The sequence below is a fragment of the Aethalodelphis obliquidens genome, unplaced genomic scaffold (assembly GCF_003676395.1).
Source record: "Aethalodelphis obliquidens isolate GAN/ISIS:26980383/991018 unplaced genomic scaffold, ASM367639v1 scaffold25, whole genome shotgun sequence".
NCBI classification, from domain to species: domain Eukaryota; kingdom Metazoa; phylum Chordata; class Mammalia; order Artiodactyla; family Delphinidae; genus Aethalodelphis; species Aethalodelphis obliquidens.
The window spans coordinates 12179540-12201279 of record NW_020837969.1 but is presented as its reverse complement, the minus strand read 5'-3'; the positions used below and the strand labels follow the sequence as shown (position 1 = coordinate 12201279).

At 39.5% G+C, this 21740-nt stretch overlaps 2 protein-coding genes across 15 annotated transcripts in view; one reads left to right on the top strand and one right to left on the bottom strand.

Moving 5' to 3' along the window:
- The window catches only part of TRAPPC11 (trafficking protein particle complex subunit 11), a 39974-nt gene extending 34632 nt beyond the window's left edge, over nucleotides 1-5342 (bottom strand). Inside the window, exons 1-3 of one of the 4 annotated variants that reach the window (XM_027122600.1) lie at nucleotides 5178-5342; nucleotides 2528-2752; nucleotides 522-691 (exon numbers count right to left, since the gene is read on the bottom strand). In XM_027122600.1, coding sequence (XP_026978401.1) covers nucleotides 522-691; nucleotides 2528-2731 — 374 coding nt within the window. In that variant the 5' untranslated portion in view covers nucleotides 2732-2752; nucleotides 5178-5342. Of the gene's footprint in view, nucleotides 1-521; nucleotides 692-2527; nucleotides 2753-4383; nucleotides 4483-5177 lie in introns of those variants that run through there. The other 3 variants (XM_027122601.1, XM_027122602.1, XM_027122603.1) reach the window with 3 other exon arrangements.
- A 213-nt stretch (nucleotides 5343-5555) lies between these two features.
- On the top strand, nucleotides 5556-21336 carry RWDD4 (RWD domain containing 4). 11 transcript variants are annotated; one of them, XR_003436219.1, is made up of 10 exons: nucleotides 5557-5819; nucleotides 8364-8444; nucleotides 12514-12623; nucleotides 12705-12876; nucleotides 14218-14335; nucleotides 16008-16108; nucleotides 16238-16287; nucleotides 16424-16426; nucleotides 19545-19620; nucleotides 19916-19954. XR_003436219.1 is itself a non-coding variant. In XM_027122589.1 (9 exons), the coding sequence occupies exons 1-7, from the start codon at nucleotides 5796-5798 to the stop codon at nucleotides 16283-16285; spliced, it is 654 nt and encodes a 217-aa protein (XP_026978390.1). In that variant the 5' UTR covers nucleotides 5557-5795; the 3' UTR covers nucleotides 16286-16287; nucleotides 16424-16426; nucleotides 19545-21336. The 11 variants fall into 11 exon arrangements, 10 of the variants coding, with proteins under 10 accessions (XP_026978392.1, XP_026978390.1, XP_026978391.1 ...); XM_027122589.1 differs by having other exon boundaries at nucleotides 19545-21336; XM_027122592.1 differs by having other exon boundaries at nucleotides 5564-5819; nucleotides 12729-12876; nucleotides 19545-21336.
- Nucleotides 21337-21740: the final 404 nt, after the last annotated feature.

Sequence of the window (21740 nt, the reverse complement as noted above, 5' to 3'; positions counted from 1 at the left end):
AGGGGGAACTCTTTTCCTACATACAAAGAAACACACATGTCACAATGATTTAAAATTTAAAAGTATAATCTCAGATCAAGCTTCTGTTCCTTACAAAAACCTGCTTTAAAGGCAAAAGTTTAACATATACTTCAATGTAAAAGTTACACTGCAACTTATTTCTTTATAGTGATATATTAGTCATCCAAAAGAATTACTTTGAAATAAATGGTGATAAAGCAAAAAGTGTTTTATGAGACTAAACAGCAAATCACTATATCTCCCCCCAAAAAAAAATTATAAATGCAAGAAAAAGCATTTGGAACTTCAGGTCAATTTGTCTTAGAAATTTCTTCACATTGCTTACCATTCCTTAAGTTAATATTAATGCTACCTGTTGGAAGTGAACAGGTTTCATTGGAGGCCAGTGATCCCCAAATGACCACTGCAGACTTAACGGCACTCAGCTGCCTTCGATAAATGTCAGTAAACTCCAGATGTGAGTTTGACCCAACACAGTCAACCTGACAAACGGGACATACCTAACTATTTCCACTCTGGTCGCGCACTCAGACTGCTTTTCTTTCCACTGGGGCTCATCCCAGTCTAGTTCGTAGAACACAACCACCAGGGCTGGCACCAGATTCAGATGTTTATTCATCCAGCCTGTCTTTAGGATCCCTTTGGGAATGTACCATTCATACGAAGTTCTCTGCAAACATTAGCCAAAGTTGAAAAGAGGTATTCTGACAACAAGAGCAGCAGAAATCACCTGTTATGGAGTGCAGGCACTTTCTCTGTATTTATCTCATTCAGTATACACACGCCGCATTTCTAAGATGAGGACGTTCAGGCTTACAGAGATCAGGTAAGAGCCAGCAAGTACTGGAGGTAGAATCTCAACCCTAGAGCCAGTACCGTTTCCATTTAAAGACTGACCAAAGCCAAAGCATTTCTAATGATGTCAAGGCTTTCAAATACCCTGGAAGTAAACAGCCTTCTTCCCAATAAATTCTACTTATATTCCTCCCCATCCCAGATTCCGTTCTTGTAAAAGCTGCTCAAATATTCTCTAAAACCCAATATGGCTTCATCTGCTTCAGAGTCGTGTCACCAGGATGGCATTACACCTCACTTGTGGGTGAAAGAAAAAAATGAAGGACAATTCTTAAATACAGAAGCGTAAGGGCAGTCACTGGGGGTCAGCGCTAAGTGCCACGTCGTGGGGAGGGGATGCCCTGAAGAAGCCGGGTGAAATCTCAAACTACCCCCAAAGCACCCACACTGGCCAGACTACTCCAGTTCACGCTGGTCCAACGGTTATTCCACGTGAGGAAAGAGAGGACAGGAAGGAAGTCTGACACAAAACACCTTGGGAACTCAGGAGAGAACCAGGAGGAAAATGAGGATTCTGAAGAATGAATCCAGGAGGAAAGGGGTGAGTCCTGCTGGGTCGTTGGGCTTCCTTGACACAAACACCACATTAAAAGTAGTGTGTAAGAGCCAGGGGTGCTATTGCTCCCACAGTTTCAGAGAAAGCTCATAGTTCCTGGCGCTGGATATATGAAACTGTGTCTGTGGTGTGTGAGTCTCAAACACATGCAAAAGAATCAGCAGGTGACCAAATCTACAGGTCCTATGCTCCCCCGAGTTTAACTGAGGACAGCCAGTATTGACATGCTTAATAAACACCCCAGGTGATGATATACTTGGTCCAAAGACCAGTCTGTCAGAAACATTGCTCTAGGGGGAAAAAAAAGTAGGCAGTTTATTTTAATCAATGTGTCTTATTAACTGACTTTCAGACCAACCTGAAAAGATTACAATAAATGACAAATCAGTCAATGTACACAACTTTCTTAAAAAGCAAATTGACATAATAAGCAATACACGTGTATGAGCTGCTATTATTAATTCATACTATCATCATTCTAAGTATTTTTTTCTAAGTAAATCAGAGTCTCTACCATGATGTTCATTCTAAAAGTCAGTTTTGAACTTAATACCCCTCCTATTCCACACTGAATAAACTGTTTTAGTTTATGTAGAACTCATCAAGGACAGAGAGTATGTATTATTTAAATTTCTATCACCAGCCTGTTGCATAGTTCCAGGTACTCTAAACCAAAGCAAGTGCTCAAAATATGTCTGTGAAATCAAACCAAGCTGCAGAGACTATGGATTTTATAATGACACTGGCAATGGTGAGACTTTCCTTTTAGAGAGGCCTTTGTTAAAATTATGGAGCCTTGGGGTCTCTTTTTAACAACAAATAAAAAATGGAAAACCTAGGCTCATAGGATAGAAAGCTTAATAATTATAAAGTAATTATTCTTCTGGAGTAAAAAAAAAAAAGGGATTATTAGATACATCTGTAGCATATTACATACAGGAAAACGTCTGGAGTTTTCTTCATGCACCACTATAACCATACCCTTGATAAACTCAGGGGTTTTCCTGCACAGATATAGGAACAGAAAAGATACACACATGCAAAGAAAGAGACAGACGGAGAAGGAGAGTCCCCTTGCAATCATAATGTCATTACCTTGGGTCTACATTTGGGATACTCATGGTCACCTGGGAGCACCTTGAAAGAAATCGGTACCCGATCAGCCCTCCGATTGGCACAGAAAGCATCCCAGACAGCTCGATGGACAGCATTATAAACCACATCCAGGCCTGTGAGAGTAACAAAAGCCATAGGCCGACAACATAATTCCACAGGGAAGTCCCATTGTGTGGGGCTCATGTTCAAGGTGTCAGGGAAATTCTGAAATACAAATGTTAATACGTTAATAATTAATTTCTTAAAAGCCCACATCCACATCTAACATATGAACCTCCACCATTTGTAAAACATTACAAAAAGACGAAAGTCTTTGAGTGTCTACAAACTGTCAAGCAAATCCAAAAGAAGAGAGCAAAAGGGCAAACTTTAATTCTTGAATTGGACCTATTAAAATTTAATAACTATTGGTATAATATTTTTAAAAATCTTTCATATACAAGGGTTCCAGTCAACTTTAAGACAAATCACTATTTCCAGTAACATCTCAAAACCACACAAAACTTTGGGATAAACAGACCAGGAAAGCAGGAGGGTGATCAAACTTCTGATTTCAGTTATAAAGAAAAACAACGATTGATTTACATATATAATAAAGTGCAACTATCTCTAATTTCTCTGTAATTGCTAACATCTAATTTCTGATTTCCTGAGATATCATTAAAATAATATGCTAATTATCTAAGTAGCTATGTTTTCTCATTTCTCCACAATTAATACAAATGTACTACTTAAAGGAAAATCTACAAGGGAAAAGCTAATAATGAATGGAAACCTCTAGGAGGACATGTTTCTACTGTGCCCTTTAGCTGAGAAGCGGTCTATATCAATCCAAGATGCACTACGTTTTGAAAAGCAATTATATAAAAGTGTTTATTGCGAACAAAATTATTATATTTTAAGAATAATTTCTCATTTTCAAAAACATGTATCACATGGTTGGTTTAAAAGGTGATCTCCACCAGTATATCATACAGGACTCAAATACAACTTCTGTGAGAAGTTAGGAGCACTTAGGCCACCACTTGATTGGCAAAACAGTATTTTTAACTGAAAAGTTAATTTAGTAAAGACTATTAGGCTTCTCACACTTAAGTACTGACGGAACAATGGGTACTAGATAATTGGTTTGCAAAGTCTATCAGAAACGACAAATGTCCACAATAGACAGAAGTTTTAGAAATGCTTAAACAGATATTCTGAGGACAGGATTAAGGTACGAGGGCAAAGGACTGCATGTTCAGAAACAGATTCTAGTTCTAGTGAATTTGGGGTGAAAATAAAAAAGAGATGGGTCAAAACACAATTTAGGTACCACTGCTTGATCCCAAAGAGTCTAGATTAGAGCCCTAAATACCCACTTCCTTTAATAACCCCAGAGGCGCAAGAGAATTCGCCGTGTCCTTTGAATATGGAGTGGAAATAAGGGGAGACAGAAATTACGTTTAAATCACTTAAAATCACAATCCTGTCCAAGAGAAATATAATATAAACTACATAAATAATTAAAAATTTTTCAGTAGTCACATTAAAAAAGTAAAGAAAGGGATGAAATTCATTTTAATAATATTCTACTTAACTAATATGTCCAAAATATTATCATCAATTCAACATTACTATAAAAGTTATTAGTAAGATGTTTTACGTTTTTTAATACTATGTCTCCAAAGTCTGGTGTGTATTGTACACTCAGAGCACATCTAGCCTATTTCAAATGCTCAATAGCTACCTATGGCGACTGGCTACTATACCAGATAGTGCAGCTCTAAATTACGGTAACTCTGTCCCAAAATAACTGTACGAAAACTGTATCAGAAATTCTTGCCACATTGTACCTTAAAAGCTTTGGCATTTGAAATGGTTGTGCCTATTCGGTGGCAAAAAATGGGAAGAATATCAGCAAAGGACAAGTGCAGAGGTTGTATGGATCTCGATGACAGCCTATAGGAGAAATTTCCAGATCTCCTGGAAAAAAACCAATGAAGCAACTAACCAAACCATGACCTGGAAGGAGGTGCAGAAGTAGGAAGCGAACACTCTGGATGGGAGATCGTGTAGTGCAATGGAAGTCGTCTGGAAGCTGGCGTGGTCATAAAATTATAAGGAAGACTCTTAGAAATAATGACGGACTGCAAAGAAAGGTGACCTAATGAAAGTGACAGGTTAAAAAAAATAATGCAGTCACTATTTTTTAATTAACGGAGGTTCGGGATGCAGGACACAAGGCCAGTAAGGATGGGATTCAAAGATGTCCAACTACAAAACAATCAAAAGAGGAAAGACAGTCTGGGGCCGGGATGGCGAAACAAAAGCTGATGCTGAGGATGCGAAGCAACTGCCCAACTTAGGAAAGGATACCGCCCCAGGGTCGCAGAATCCTGCTCCGGTAGCTCCAATGAAGAAACGCTGCAGCTCTAAAGGCAGACGCTATCTTCCTCCACTCCTCCCCTACCCCCCCTTAAACCTGGAGTCCCTAGAAATAGGTGTGTCTTTTCTTTAGAAGATAAAAGAGAAATGCACTCGCTGATGCTGTACGAAATCACAGGCCCCCCAAACCAGCATCGTTACGCGCTAGCAATCTCTCTCGGCGGTCTCGCCCGGCCCCACTGGTCTCCCGACCCGGACTCACCCAGGCCGCACGCCCCGAGCCCGCTGCAGCTGTGGCCGGTCGCCGCCAGCCGGGGGAGAACCAGGGGAAGCAGGCGGGGGGGTGTGGGTGTCACAAAACGCCGGGGGCCGTCCCTACCACCACCACCGCCCCTGATCCGGTGCCCACAAGCGAGACTGCCCAGGGCCCATCCGCGCAGGCACAGGAAGCACTTTCTGGGCTTGACCGACAGCGCCCTAGACCAATCGCCTTCCCGGAACTCTACGCTGCTCCACGAAACGTAAGGAAGACGCTCCGCTTCCTAGAGGAGCAGGAGCTGGGGGCGGGGAGAGAAGGAGCCAATAGGAGAAGCGAGAGGGAGGGGGCGGGGTCTCTGCTGTTAACGCCTTTCTCCCTCTCCTGCGGCTCGCTGGCTCGCCTGTTGCGGAGGCCGCTGGCTCCTCGTTTGCAATCCTCCGCCGACGGCTTCGCGCTGCCCGGGGATCGGGAACCTGCGAGACTCTCGTCTGCGGTGCTAAGGGTGTGCCTCAGCAGCCCAAGGCGCAGAAGAGGGACGCCCCGGCCTTGGGGCCACTGCCCTCGCATTATTTTCGTTGTCGCGAACGCCGTCCGCCCGGGAGGCGCCCTGTGACCGGCGCGATGAGTGCCAACGAGGACCAGGAGGTGAGTCCGGGTGGACGCTCCTTTCCCGCGCAGGCGGGGTGCCCCTCTCCGGCCCCGCACGTGCCCTCGCCTCTACGGCGGCAGCCTCGCTGAGGTGCCCTATGTTTGCGGGTGTCCTGCGCGGAGAGGCCCAGCGCGCCTACCTGGGTAGGGGACCACCTCTGCCCTTCCTCCCCCGCACTGCAGTTTTGAGTTTTGCAAACCCTGGGGTTCCCCCCAGGTCTCCTGATAACGAGGGCGAGTGTCCTTGGCCCGCGACCCGGTGCACTTGGCTCGCCTTAAATCCCGTGTGTTGTTCAGCGCCTGTGTTCTGAGTTAGGCTCTTTGGGAATCTAATCACCTTTATATTTTAAAATCTGTTGGCTGGTAGAGAAAGTTAATTGAGTTAGTTAAATTTCTGGTGCAGGGAAATAATGACACTAGTGTCTTCTGGCTGCATTGCGTGGTGGAAGGAATCATTTAATATATCCATCTGATAGTTGTCCAGTGGATACAAAATCTGTTTTGACCATCCATGTACTACCGGAATTGTATGGTTTACACTCAGATATTTTCTCGTGAAATGCCACTTTGACATTGAATCATATGATATTAGAGTTGTAAGTAGGTGTTCACTTTTCATTTAGAGTATACTGCTTGAAAGTTAGTACTTTTACATGACACATGTCATGGAATCGCGGTATTGGAAGTTACCTTTAAAGAAGACCCAAAGTTCAATAAGCTGTGATGTCTGAATCCTTCTAAAATATTCTTGCCAGTTGAGTTTCTAAGCTAAGGCGTGAACAGTTATTACTGTGTAGCATGAAGCGTATAGTGTAAGGTTTCTCAAAGTTTTCTCAAAGTTTGGCCCATGGACCACCGCCTAGAACCGTTTGGGTGGTTGTTAGAAAAACAATTACCTGCACTCTAGCTCAGATTTACTGAATTGAAATTCCTGCGGTGAGAACCAGCCATCTCCATTTAACAGTAAAATAGCATCTTCTTCCACAGGACAGTTTTTCAGATGTTTGAAGACCATTTTCCTGCCCAGTTTTTCAGACCTCCTCCTCTCATGCCAACTGGTTCCTTTTAGCTCTTCTCCATTTGTTCATTCTTTTTAGTTCCTTCACTCTTCTGGAATGTGTATCTGTGGACACATTATAAGTTTATTTATGTTCTTTTTTTAAAATTGGGGCATTGCAGTTTTCTACAGTTAGATTTACTGTCAACAAAAACCCTTAAAGTGCTTTATGCAGAGCAGTTTGTCTTTCATCTTCTGCTCTGTATGTTTAGGTACCTAAGGACAAGTTCTTCTTATCCTGTAAAGTTTCATCTTGTTAGATTGTTTTTAAAGGGCTTTTAAAATTCTTCTGCTGCTCCAGCATGATTCACTATCCCATCAAATTGTCATCCACAAATTTGATAAGCCTGCCTCCAACTTTTGTTCCTGTCCAAGCCATTTAATTGAAATATAGGGAAGGATTAAGGACAGAAGGAGTAGCACTACATTTTGAGTAATGTTGTTTTTCTAATCCCATCTCAGTTATTCCTCGATCCAGTTTGAATTCTTATATTTTTTTTTTCCTGTGAAGGTAGCAAGAGAAACCCATGGGGCCTTGCTGAAATCCAGGGAGACTGTTTTGTCTCTTTCCCTAATGTACCAATCCAGTCACTCTCCCTAAGAAGGGTTGTGAACATATACCTTGTTTTTCATATTCTTGCCAAGTCGTAGGGGCTACTCCTTAACTCTGCTGGGTCCTCACAAACTCTTTCTTTAGTGATCTGTCTTAAAATGTTGTCCACGTAGGTCAAACTCACCATCCTGTAGTTTGTAGAATTCTCAACATGCATCTTTTTGAAAACTAAAATATCTGCGGAAGTGCAGTCTTTCTTTTCTTTACCTCTTCTGAGGTCTTTGTCAGTAAACACGACAGTGATTGGGTCTTCTCATTTGTAAGCCCACAGCATTCTAAGAAGTATTTCCAGCCAAGGATTGCTAGTTACATTTTCTCTTGCAGTCCTTTTTCCCATCTTGGATAGATACTTGTCAACCTCTTTCTAACTACTATTTTTTAAAAGTTCTTTTTATTGTCCGTAAGTGTTTTTTCAAGTTTTGTGTCCTTCTGTGGTAGGGATTACAAATATAAATAGTATGTGTAAATCATGGGGAATGACTGTGTTTCATCTCGTCCGCAAGTTTAATGTTCTTTCTACCCCAGGCTAGCCTTTAGCAGAGTGAGAAAGCACAGGCTCTGGAGTTGCTTTAAACTGAATCTTATTTTCCTCCCTAGTAGGAAGGAGAAAACAGTAAGATCTTCATAGGATTGATGTGAGAATTAAGTGAGATAATCCACTGCAAAATGCTTAGCGGTGCCTGGCGCATAGTGTTAAAGAAAGGATTAGGGTTGTGATGTGTTAGTATAGCACCTGGGTCATAAACGTCGAACGCCATGTAAGTCAGCCAAGTTTTACGCTGTTGAGTGGACTTGAACCAGAAACAAAAGATCCTCTATTTCTAATCCGTTTATATGACTAAACAATGCTCCTGTGCTTCATTTCTTTCAGATGGAACTGGAGGCATTGCGTTCTATTTATGAAGGAGATGAAAGTTTCCGGGAATTAAGTCCGGTTTCATTTCAATATAGGGTAAGACCTGGCATGAATAGAAGCACTTACTACTTTGTGGGAAAAGACGAAAGTTGCTTTTTAAAATGCTGGGGTTTTTTTTTGTTTTTTTTTTAATTTAGTGGTTTATATTTATTATGTCTTTGGATTTGCTGAAGCATTTAAATGAAAACTCATCACTATGACATGAGTTATTTTCAACTTTTGAAAATTTAATTCAGAAACTTTTAAAAACTAAGATAAACGTTTTTATTGTAAGAGAATTTTAGAATGTTAGAAACAGAAGAAACATAAGAAATTATGTGGTTTTACCTTCTAATCTTAAAGATAACTTCTCAGTCCTTACTTCCCAAGCTCCCACAGCTGATATTGATAAATGTTAGGGTTAAAATCCAGGTCTCTAGTCCAAGTCTAGCATTCATTTTACTAGCCTATAATTTAGTCAAGAAAAGTTGATATTTTCTTAATTCTGTATTACCAATGTGCATGCATATTTTATGAGTATGTGAAATGTCAATTTTTCTTTAAAATAAAGGTTGCTTATAACTCTTTTTCAACGTGGAACAGTACCAGTATTTTATTTTATAAATAAATAACATAAACCGTTTATCTGAATGATTTTAAGTAGTAGTGGGTGGTATGGAGAACTTTTTTTATAAAAGACTTATGCAAGATTTATGGTTGTTAACATTGTCACCATTTAAAATAAATTGTTTGATGGGCTTCCCTGGTGGCGCAGTGGTTGAGAGTCCGCCTGCCGATGCAGGGGACGCGGGTTCATGCCCCGGTCCGGGAGGATCCCACATGCCGCGGAGCGGCTGGGCCCGTGAGCCATGGCTGCTGAGCCTGCGCGTCCGGAGCCTGTGCTCCGCAACGGGAGAGGCCGCAACAGTGAGAGGCCCGCGAACCCAAAAAAAAAAAGGTTTCTCCATTCCTATAGAATGAGGACTAAACTCCTCAGCTTGACACCCAGTGCCTTCTGTTTGCTTTGGACTGTGTCTCCAGACTTTCCTGGCACTGGCATCTGTTAGACGTGATACCTTGTTAAATGTTTCCCTGCACTGTCATTACTACTCTGTCTTGGGACACGTTGTTTGCTCCTGCCCTCGCCTCTCCTCCGTCATGCATCCTACCCTTCCGTTAATGCTTACCCCAAGCCTCCTCTGTGGCGTACGTGGGCCATGTCTCCTCTCTGTCCCCTGACTTCAAAGTAGGATCGACTAGTCCCCATTTCCTCATGCTATGTTCTGTCGCTTTGGAACTTTTCCTAGTGCTGCAGTTTAGTCAGTTGTCTGAAGGTCTGTCTCCCTTGAAGACAGTAGTGCTCTTGTCTCTTGGGTGATGCACAGTGTGAGGCGTGTGACAGTTTGTTTCTACTTACACTTTGAGTAAGGGTTTAGTGACTGCATAAAGCAAATAACTTTTATTACTTTTTTTTTCCTACTGTACAGCAAAGTAGAGTTCCCTGTGCTATACAGCAGCTTCTTATTAGTTATCTATTTTATACATGTTAGTGCGTATATGTCAATCCCAATCTCCCAATTCATCCCACCCACCACTTTTCTTACTTTTTAATTATCTCTACTTAAAACACAAGCATAAACCGATGACGTCCATTATGCAGGTAATCAACTTGTGTAAGTATAGCAACAGATCCCAAAGTTCATTTGACATAATTTCTAAGCCTCACCTTATATTGATGTGGGGTATGATTGAGGGTTAGGAGATGTGAATAAAAACATTGTGGTCAGAAAATAAAAGTGAGTCAAGTAACAATTTAGGGTGAAAATTTTTTAAGTCTTTTGACTGAAGTTTAATATTAAGTATTTAAAAACCCACAAAGCAGCACATATACTAAAAATACTACAGAAGAGATTAGCATTGCCCTGTGCAAGAATGAGATGCCGATTCATGAATCATTCCATAGTTTTATTCGAAAATCATCGTTCTGCAGCAACCAGTGTGATGATTGTTTCAGACAAGGATCCTTAATGGATACTGAAACCTTTGGGTGAAAAGCTGTTGAGAAACAAGCTATGCACATGGTTTTGTAGTACCACCCACAGATTTCTTCGTAATTACAAGATGAAAAAGATACCTTTCCATTGAAGAGGTCTGGAGAATATCACCCTAACCAAGTGATCAAACTTGGTATCACCACTAATGATTCTGGAAGGTCTTACGTGCCTCATTATTTGGTGCTGGGGGAGTGCACCACATCGCCTCCCCAGTATCTTTATCAAAGCCATTTACCAAAGCCAGCCATTTACCAAAGCCGTTTAGTCTGAATCTGAACAGAGGAAACAGTCAGTCGTGATCTGGGGACTTATACAAGAAAACTGGCCTAGGTTCTTTTTGTCATGAAAGACATTTAGGAGGTGGGGTGGATACTGGGGACTGTTCTAAATTAAAACAGAATAAAGAGATCTGACAACCAGATGTAATCCACGATCCTCAACGGATTATGGATTTGGGGGTTGAGGGAGTGCTTTGTTAAAGGACACTTTAGATACAATTGGTGACTTTTAATATAAGTTATGAATTAGATAATATTTTTGTATCAGTGTTGAATTTCTTGGGTGTGTTAATGGTTTTGTGGTTATAAAGGAGAAGGTCCTTATTCTTAGGATACTTTAGTTTAAGGACATTTCATGATGTCTGCAGTTTACTTTCAAATGGTTCAACAAATGCCAAAGGAAAACAATCACATACATTGGGGAAAGGGAGTTGGTCCTATAGTGGAAGAAAGAGAAGGCAGGTGGAATAATAGGTATGTGGTAAATAAGATACGTGTCAGTGAATGTTCATTGTTCTTTCAAAATAAAAAGCTGGGGAGAGCAAAAGAAATAGAAAAGACATCTTAAATTCAGGTCAAATAGGTGATCAAAACATACAAACTTCCAACTATAAAGTAAATAAGTTGTGGGGATGTAATGTACAACATGGCGACTGCAGTTGATAGTACCCTATTGTGTACTTTGAAAGTTGCTAAGAGAGTAGATCTTAAAAGTTCTCATCACAAGAAAAAGAAAATTGTAACCATGTGTGGTGATGGACGTTAACTAGATTCATTGTGGTGATCATTTTGCAATATATACAAATATTGAATCATGTTGTATACCTGAATAATATAATGTATGTCAGTTATACCTCAATTAAAAAAATTTTTTTTAAGTAAATTTACTTATTTATTTTTGGCTGCATTGGGTCTTTGTTGCTGCACGCTGACTTTCTCTAGTTGCGGCGAGCGGGGGCTACTCTTCGTTGCAGTGCGTGGGCTTCTCACTGCGGTGGCTTCTCGTTGCGGAGCATGGGCTCTAGGTGTGTGGGCTCCAGTAGTTGTGGCTCACGGGCTCTAGAGCGCAGGCTCAGTAGTTGTGGCACATGGTCTTAGTTGCTCCGCGGAATGTGGGATCTTCCTGGACCAGGGCTGGAACCCGTGTCCCCTGCATTGGCAGGTGGATTCTTAACCACTGCACCACCGGGGAAGTTCCTAAAATTTTTTAAAACTTTTTCAGGAGTTTCTGTCCAGCCTAAGGCACTCCTTTTCCTTATCTCTCTACCCTTTCCTTTTTTCTATAAATTTTACATTTCATTTTCTACTTTCTTGGGATCGTGCTAATGCATATCGGTTTACCTGTTCTTAAAGCCTCTTATGATTTAGCAATTGGAAAACTTAAGACAAAAATGAGGTGTTTCAAGTTTGTGGATTTTCATTTTTGTCCATTCTCTTCTTGTTCCCATAGTTGATGTCTTATCTTTGTCCTCAGAAAGCTTTGATGAAACAAAAAAATACATGTGTCAGACATAATCTTGGGGTTCGAAAAGATTGGAGGGCTGATGAGAGAGACAGGCCATGGACATCAGCTAAAGCTGTTTAAAACAGCCTAGGAGTGAGTTAAAAGACAGATTAATCAAAGGCTGAGCCCTCACCCTCTGCTGGGTCTTAGCCCATACCCCGAACTTTTCAAGATATGACATGACTGATCTGATCACGAGCATTGGAAAGAAGTCAGCATTTTAAAGATCATCATTTAATATTCTGCCTTTGTAGCACTTTTTACAAGCCTAAGATTTCCCTTTTCTTCAGATAGGTGAAAACGGTGATCCCAAAGCCTTCCTAATAGAGATTTCCTGGACAGAAACCTATCCCCAGACACCTCCAATCATATCTATGAACGCCTTTTTTAACAACACCATGTGAGTAGTGTTCCGTTTTCATGAGGTGTTTTCTGTTGGGGGGCGGGGGCAGGGTAACTGTCTCTCTTACTTTTCTCTTAGCGATGTATATCTTGTGCATTGCAGATCATCAGCTGTAAAGCAGAGCATATTAGCCAAGTTACAGGAAGCAGTGGAAGTCAATCTCGGGACGGCCATGACCTACACATTGTTTGAATATGCCAAGGACAGCAAAGAGCAGCTCATGGAGAATCACCATCCTGTCCATTCGGCTGTGAGCAGGGCATTCAGTTTCACCATACTTTCTTTGTTTTGGTTTCACTCTGCTAGTAATTCATTTCTGCTAGTTATTATTTTTTAAAAATTGGAGGGAGACTTTGTGTTAGATTTAAAATGATAGTCACATCTGAGTTAAATAAGAACAGTGAATTTTAGATTTCTCAGTGTCTGCTTATCTTTAAAAATGAAATGATATTCTCTAGATTTTGCCCTTCACATAAGCCTAGAACACTTCATGGGTGTGCCAGAACTGAGCTGTGTACAACCAAATACTTTTTCAAGTGTATTTAACATCTTCATAAAGCTCAGATAGAAGATTTCTTACCTAGTGCTGAAATACATATGAAATTACGTACTTTCTCCACGAGGCTTATTTAGTTGGAAGTAGTCCTGCCACAGTTCAATTGGAAAGTGTTGCAGCTTAAGGAGACTTCATTAAATAGGAAAAAATTATTTTATTTGTAGAATTATTTTAGGAAATAATCATCTTTTATGACCTTAAGCAGGTATGTGTTAGACCCCTCTGCACCAAGTCACGCACTCCAAGACTTTCAGTGGTCAGTATCAGTTGAGTTTTGTCTTGTAAACCGAAGGCCACGAGCAGTTCTGGCTTCCATGTTCCCCATGACCACAAGTGGACGCTGACAGGCAGCTGGAGATGCAGTGGAGGGCGAGAGCTCCTGGACTGCAAGAGCTCCTGGACCGGGGGCCAGACCGCATGGCCCTGAGCATGCACTCCTTTGCTGTGTGATTTCGGGCAGTTTCTTAGTCTCTCTGTGCTCTGTTTTTTCATTTGTAAAGTGGGGATTATAATAGTATCTACCTCGTGAGATTGTTCTAAGGATCAAATGAGTGATGCTGTACAACATTTATGGCAGTGCTTGGCACGTAGTGAGCATTTTAGGTTTTGTCTGTCTGACTACATGACCCCAGATATTTTTAAAATTTCCTTCATTTCCTCTGGGAACCAGGAGGTTCTAAGTAGGCATATGTGATTTTTCTAAAGACATATTTAACTTTCAAATACTAGCGCATTAACTGAACTGTAAAATTACCTTGGCACTTCAGAGCTTCAGCATAATCCTGGGATCAGATCTTGTTTCTCAGGGACCTGGTTATAACAGTATAACTAATACTATGGCCTTCAATGCGAACTTTTAGGAGAGTGAAACCAATAATGTGCTAAGGTTCCTGATCTAATAAACGAATACAATAATAAAGGATTCTTTTACTTCACAAATCTAAAAATTGTCAACTCATTTCAGGATATAGCCATATTTAGTGTAATTCAGTAAGTTTTAAGGCTTGAGTCTAAGAATTTGTTCTTTTTTTCTAGGCGTCCATAAGCAATATCATCTCAGTTGAAACTCCTAACACAGCCCCATCAAGTAAGAAAAAAGACAAAAAAGAACAACTCTCAAAAGCCCAGAAACGTAAGCTGGCAGATAAAACAGGTTTGTGTTATTTTTTTTCTTCGATAGCACACGTAACTGGGTTGCTTTTTGGTATGATATGAATGCTTAGTAAGTATATTTAGATTTAGAAGATTAGTTCTCTATACTCTTCATTCTTGGAACGTTGGGATCAGAGACTGTTTTAGGTCACAGACGTACATTGAAAATATTTACTACTACTTTACCACAAGAGTTAAACATTTGAGAAGAAGGTCAAGTGGCAAAGTAACTATAAATGAGTCTGAAGATTGTAGACCATTAGAATAGTGTACAGATGTGTGTCCTACTGGTACCCTCTCTGACATGTTTGGAATTTTCCTGTTTGTTTACCTTTATGACAGATAAGTGTATTTTTGAAATTTTTTTGAAATATAGCTTTTATCTGAAATGAAGTCTGGTATACCATCAAATCTTAACACAATAAATAATTTAATGTTTTCGTCTGTAGTTGACTTACTTATACAACAAGATTTAAGAATATATATTTGGTCCTTTTTCTTTATTTAACCTAAAACTTTGCAAATTGACATCAATCTGTAAACTTTTTTCCCAGTTAAGGAAAATGAGGACATTATCATGTGTGCGTATAGATATTTCTATCCACGTACACAAGTGTGTACCTATACTTACGTCTGTATGTGTGTGTTATTGCTGTATGGTTACAAGCTGCCCTTTATTAAAAGAAGTGACCCTTTTACTTTGATGAAGAGGTTTAAAATAGCACCCTTTCTTTTATAAAGTCATGATAGTTTTTGGTTGTTTATGTTTTGTTTAATGTCATTTGTGGCAAAATAAAAAGAAAGCAACTGTGTTGGCCCTCAAAATACATTTTTTGAGATCGTATTGGTTTATGAAATAGAAAATCTGGGACTCCATTATACCTACTGTCAAAGCAGCATTAAAGTATAAACAACTGAAGCAGTAAATTGTTAGCCATTATAATCTGTTTTTTAGAATTTTGGTTCATCTCTTTCCAGAATGTTTTAGCATATATGTCAGTTAGTTTGTTACTGTTGCTTTCATACATAATGACCTACACTTGTTCCCTTCCATTACTATCTCCCTACCTCCCTCTCCTTGCTGATGCCCACCTAAAGTCCGTATCTTCCTGTCAGTGTGGTGCAGGAGCTTGTGACTTGAAACTTGCATTCTAAATAAAAATTTAATGGGACAGTCGTGGCATTGTGGGTGAGTTTTGGTTACCAGAATTGGTGATCTGTCCCCGTTCCCCCTTATAACCAGTGAGGTAAGATTCTTATTGGCGTGAAGGAGAAAAGAGCCATTAGCATCTAAAATTGAGCTCCAGTGATACAGCTTTTCTCCTGTAAGAATCACAGGGTTAGTTTCTGTTTCTCTTACTATACAATTAGTGTCCTTGATTTGAATGCAGAATTTGAAGGTTTCATAAAAGGAGACATATATAGATACATGAAGCAAAGAGGAAATCAGGACAGTTTAGATTGAAAATTTTTAGACTACATTTATTAAACTATTTTTCAAATTTGAATAAAAGAGTGAAATTACTTCATAAACTATAAATTCTTATAAAAGGGTTGAGCTTGCTTTTAAGCGCTCCCAACAGATTAAAGCCCTGATTAAAGAATGTCAGGTTAAATAATGGATATTTTATCAGAGCACAGCAGTTAATAAATAAGTTGGCCCGGCCTCTTAGGTTTGCAGGCAGACGTGTTGAGAAGGCCTCTTGTCTTGAGCCTGCTTCCTGGTATGAACACTAACTCACAAAAGAGCAAACTGACCCAACTTCTCACTTCAGTAAGCAAGGACCTTTTATTATTTAAATTTTTAATAACATTTGTTGTGTAGAGTAGTATATAAACTCTTATTTAAATTTAAATATTACTGATTGGTCTTAGATATAAAGTTACTGTTTTCATCCTTTAGATCACAAAGGAGAACTTCCTCGAGGTTGGAACTGGGTTGATGTGGTGAAGGTATGTAATATTTATATTTCAGTCTTCAAAAAATTGTTACAGTTATTGCCGTCAAGTAATGAAATTTATATCTTCCATTTTCTCCCCTTCAACCTTTGGATTTTACTGGGATGTCTGTTTCCTTTTTCACGTTCAGCATGTAAGTATCTTTGAAATATCTTTCACATTTTTCTCTTCCCTACACCCTCAGTTTTAGGTTTTCTTTTTTTAATAATGGAAAATCTGTAGAAATGAGTTATAACTACAGTAAAGTGTGCCTGTTTATGTAAGTACATCTTAAGAATAGATGTACTAAAATATGACTCTAAATTATAGATAATATGGAATTTGAAACAAGTCATGAAATGGAGTGCTTTGATTTCTTAGTAGAAGTTAAGTATTTTTTTTACGGCAGACCCTAAATGAAATTTCCCACCATCGTCAAGAAAGATTTTCTGTTTTTGTTGTTGAAAATTGTTTACTTTCCACTTGGAACTTTTTTTTTTTTTTTTGTGGTCGCGGGCCTCTCACTGTTGTGGCCTCTCCCGCTGTGGAGCACAGGCTCCGGACGCGCAGGCTCAGCGGCCATGGCTTACGGGCCCAGTCGCTCCACGGCATGTGGGATCTTCCCGGACCGGGGCACGAACCCACGTCCCCTGCATCAGCAGGCGGACTCTCAACCACTGCACCACCAGGGAAGCCCCAAAGCAGTGTATTCTTAAAGTTTATTTTGAAGCCAGCTGTTTGGGCCATAGGATGCCTTTTCTGTAGAACCTATTTGAAGTAATTTTTGTGCTTCTAAAATCTAGTACAAAAATATTACCTGAGAGTAGGGAGCCATGAGCCACAACTGGAATAAAGAAACACAGTACACGCAGACCTTGTTTTATTTCAGTTCACTTTATCTTGCTTCGTGGATACTGTTTTGTACAAATTGAAGGTTTGTGGCAATCCTGCATTGTCAGACGATGGTTTGCATTTTTTAGCAATACAATATTTTTTTATTAAGGTATGTGCATCTTTTTTTAGACATCAGGCTATTGCACACTTAATAAACCACAGTATAGTGTAAACATTTATATGCACTGGGGAACCAAAAAATTCGTGTGTCTCGTGATGTTTGCTTTATTGCGGTCATCTGGAACCCAACCCGCAAAATTTTGAGGTCGGCCTTTACTACTTCTTGCCTTCCTGGGAAGAGGCTGACCTTATACAAGCGATCTGTGTGGGTGAAGCTTCTCTGGCGTTCTCTCATTGACTTGGGCCCCCGCCACTGATCCTTCATAGATACTTACCATTGTCCCAGGTGCACCTGTATTTATCTCACCAGCTAAGTCTGCTCTCCCCTTAAAATGCTGCCTGCTCCAGAAGGAGCTGTCTCCCAAATCAGAGTAAGGATCCATCTTTCTGGTGTGGCCCATCGCAGCCAAGCATGAAAAGGAGAAGAATACGCATCATCTTAAGTGATCATGCGCCTCTTTCCCGAGAGCCAGAAGTGTCGTTTTCAGTTGTTTTTGTTTTTGATGTGGACTATTTTTTAAAATCTTACTGAATTTGTTACAACATTGCTTTTGTTTTTTGGTTTTTTGGCCGTGAGGCCTGTGGGATTTTAGTTCCCCAACCAGGGATCGAGCCCACACCCCCTGCATTGTAAGGCAAAGTCTTAACCACTGCACTGCCAGGGAAGCCCCCAGTTTGTTTTTAAGAGAGACTTTCTTAATATAAATTAGAATTTTAAGCCAAAAAATAAAGTAAAATTCAAATAATCCAGTAATCTTGGGAGATGGGAGAGAGATTTTTAAGAAGGAGCTTACCACCTAGACACGGTTTGGACTCAGAATCCATTACTCTGAGCTAGTGGTTTCCACATGTGGTCTTTGGAGGCCCTCTTGGAGGGACTGTCAGGTTCAGACTATTTGCATCAAAATAGTAAGGTGTTTTTGCCTTTTTTACACTTCCTCTCGCACATGTACAGTGGCATTTACGAGAGGCTGCATGAAGTGTGATGATGCCATCACTACGTTCTCTATTAGAGCACTAATGGAATGTGTGCTTTTATATTCTTGCGTTTTCCAGAATTTTCTAAGATAGTAAGTGGGTTTAGGATCTAAGTACGTTCATTTCTGTGTTCACTCCGTTTGTTCCTAGTACTTGGACTGTGTTTTTTTTGGCCATTTTCCATTATATCTGCCTTACTATAGAAGCAGATTTGTGAGCACCCAGCTATCTTCTGTTGAGCTCGATAATAAAGAGATTTGCAAAAATGTAAAACAACACTACTCGTCACTTTAAGTTTTGGTTTTTTGTTTTAGAAAATGCAGTTTTTCATTTTTAAAATGTGACTGGGTTATCATTATTGTTATTTTTATTTATTTATTTTAAAATTTATTTTATTTATTTACTTTTTTTTTTGGCTGCGTTGGGTCTTCGTTGCTGCACATGGGCTTTCTCTAGTTGTGGCGAGTGGGGGCTACTCTTTGTTGTGGTGCGTGGGCTTCTCATTGCGGTGGCTTCTCTTGTTGAAGAGCATGGGCTCTAGGCATGCGGGTTTCAGTAGTTGTGGCACATGGGCTCAGTAGTTGTGGTGCATGGGCTTAGTTGCTCTGCGGCATGTGGGATCTTCCAGGACCAGGGCTCGAACCCGTGTCCCCTGCATTGGCAGGCGGGTTCTTAACCACTGCACCACCAGGGAAGCCCCTGTTATTTTTATATGAATTAAATTTCTCATTTTTAAAATGCAGGTAGGTATAATGTACATTTTAAAAAACAAAAAATCTCTTAAGGATCCTCAATTTTTAAGAGTGGGAAGAGGTCCCGGAGCCAAAATGTTTGAGGCGCACAGTTTGAGACTTATGTCACGTTTTCAAAACTGTAAGAATTATGTAGTTAAGATGATAAGTCTTAAGTGTTTTATACATTGTTAAAATTTTAGAATTTATTGTTTGTAAAAAAACAAAAATAGAAGAATATCATTCATTTTATAAATGGTACCTTTTGTATACTCTTGGTTCCAATTTATTTCTTGGAAAGCTTCAAGGGATTTTTTTACCCCTCTTGTTCTGTCGAGGTTATGTTTTCAAAGAATCCTGTTTAAAGTAGCTGAGGCTAAAGTTGAAAAGTATTTCCATATGGTGGAAGCTGTAGATGGTGCAAGTTACTTGAACCTTGTTGCCTGTTCTATTAACTGTAAATGTTGACTTGATATGATGTGGAAATAGTGAACTCAAATAATATGAAAGCTTAAGTTTGTTGAATATTTCTTTCATCTTTTTTTATAGTTAAGCAAAACTGGCTCTAAAGATGATGAATAGCACTTGGAATTTGAGACGAGGGAGGAACAGCATCCTTTAAAAAGTAAACTGGGTTCAAAATCTTTCATTACTCTTTTCTGGTATTGAGGTGGCTTTCAATAAAACAATTTGTTTTGTATGTTTCTTATGTAAAAAAATGTTTTAAGCTGAAAGTTCATGAAGAGATCTGGTTGTATTAAATTACTTTCACACACTTGCCTTAATAAAAGGTGAAAATGTTACTGTTTAGTATACTTTATGAAGCCAATTGGCCTTTATAAATGGACAAATATGGAGAATTATAAATCATCAGTGTTAATTTATGTGATCTTATTCTGGTGGATGTGATTTTTTTTAAGGAGTATGAAGCGCTTTTCAAATTCTCATCCCAATGGAGCAGAAGACTGAGTGAACAGTGAGTTCACAGCGTGATCCATGTTAATAGGCTTCTCGTCTTTACGTCTTCATCCCTTCTTTCTCTTAATTACTGAAGCATAAATTGCTTCAGAGAAATTTAAATACTAGTATTTGAACTTTATACATAATATTCTTTGTAGTTCCTTTTTATTTTTCAAGGGTGAACTGCTTTTTAATAAATGAATATCTGTTTATACTTTCCTCCTGGTTTGGGTTATGTTTGATCATGAGAGCTTTCAATGGTATGTGGAATAGGAGAAAGAAAAAAAAAAACCAAATCTGCCAAATACATTAGAAAGCATTTGACTAGAAGTGCTGGTTCTTATTTAAAACCATTCCCTTTGCTGCATATACCAAAATGGGAGTAAAAGATGCCTTAATATTTAATTTTTATATTGTTAGAGACAGTGGTTTTCATAAATTCCTATTTATCTGTTGTGTATTTTTAGTTGTTTGATAACTGAGTTCTTCTAAGTGGTTTCACATAAAACCACATTTCAAGCATTGTTTCTTTTCAAGTATCCAAATGTACGTCTGAGCCCACTCATCTTTGTAAAAATAGACATAGAAGTCTTTCAAATGCTGTTTTAGCAGGAAGTTACTGATGTGTATGTGCGATTTACAGTGACTCTGTATATACTCCCCAGCTTGAAAAGCACTTAGAACTACTGCTGTGGTTTCTGGAAGAGTCAGTTGTTGGTTCCTCAATTACACCTGTGCAGCTCGGGTCTGAGTTTTTAAAGAATAGTTAACTTTTAAAGAAATTTCTTTATCAAAAGAGCAGTTTGAGTTATATCCATGGTTTTTGCTGGGTTAACATTGGCTTCAGTTAAATCGTTTCAATTATAAAGTAAGTATAACTATGGTGAAGAAGCTTGTCTCATTTTTAAATGCTGAGTCACATTTTATTTCTTGAATTAATACGATAGAAACGTCGAAATTCAGGGCCACTGGAATATGCCAACTTTCTTGTTTGGGGTTGTGTGTATAGTTTTGTTGTGCTGATTTGTTTGCTTGTTTTTTAAAGAAACTGAAACTGCTATGTCTGCTAGTGGAAGAAAATGCTTCGTTTTGCTCTGAAGATTCTGAAATTATTCAGGCATATTGTGGTTCATAGATTACAAAGAATAATGCTAGTTAAATGCCAATGAACTATTTTTACTCTTTTTATACGAAATGTACAAATTTCGGGGCGGGGGGTGATGGTGGCAGCGGTGCCTCTTACTACCTTATGTAAAACACTTGAACATTCTCATCAATATTGCCATCATCTGTTTAATACTCCCAGTATATTTTCTCAACGTCTGTTTACCTAAAGTTGTATGGAATGACATAATAAGCAATAAAATCTGAATTACACTCAGTGATGTTTCTACATGTTTTATTTCACATCACTTGGAGAGAGAATTGTTGGTTCTGTAACTGCACAGACTTACAGTACAAGATGTACCATCCAGCTAGAAACTGTTCCAAATGTTGGACTAAAAAAGGTTTCTTAAATGAACTGATGAGGGTAAGATATACCCAGAGTCTACAAAATTAAATGGAAGTTGGAGGTTAAGGACAGCTTCAGCTTTCACAGCCTCAGGGGGCCCAGAGACAGGAGATGAAGTCCAGGGTCACCCCAGGGTAGGGAGACATAACACACGCACACGTGCGCAGCATGCGTGAGGCTGAGACCTGAGGAAGAGTTCTGGTCTTGAACTTTGGTTCTGGGTATAGCAGAAAATGTCAGTATACATACATGTACTCTCCTGCACCCATAAC

Excerpts from the sequence above, each read along its gene's own strand:
- RWDD4 (XM_027122591.1), top strand. The coding sequence starts at position 5,796 with ATGAGTGCCAACGAGGACCAGGAG. Across the intron at positions 8,445-12,513 it reads CGGTTTCATTTCAATATAGG|ATAGGTGAAAACGGTGATCC; the intron begins GTAAGACCTGGC and ends CCTTTTCTTCAG. Across the intron at positions 12,877-14,217 it reads ACCATCCTGTCCATTCGGCT|GCGTCCATAAGCAATATCAT; the intron begins GTGAGCAGGGCA and ends CTTTTTTTCTAG.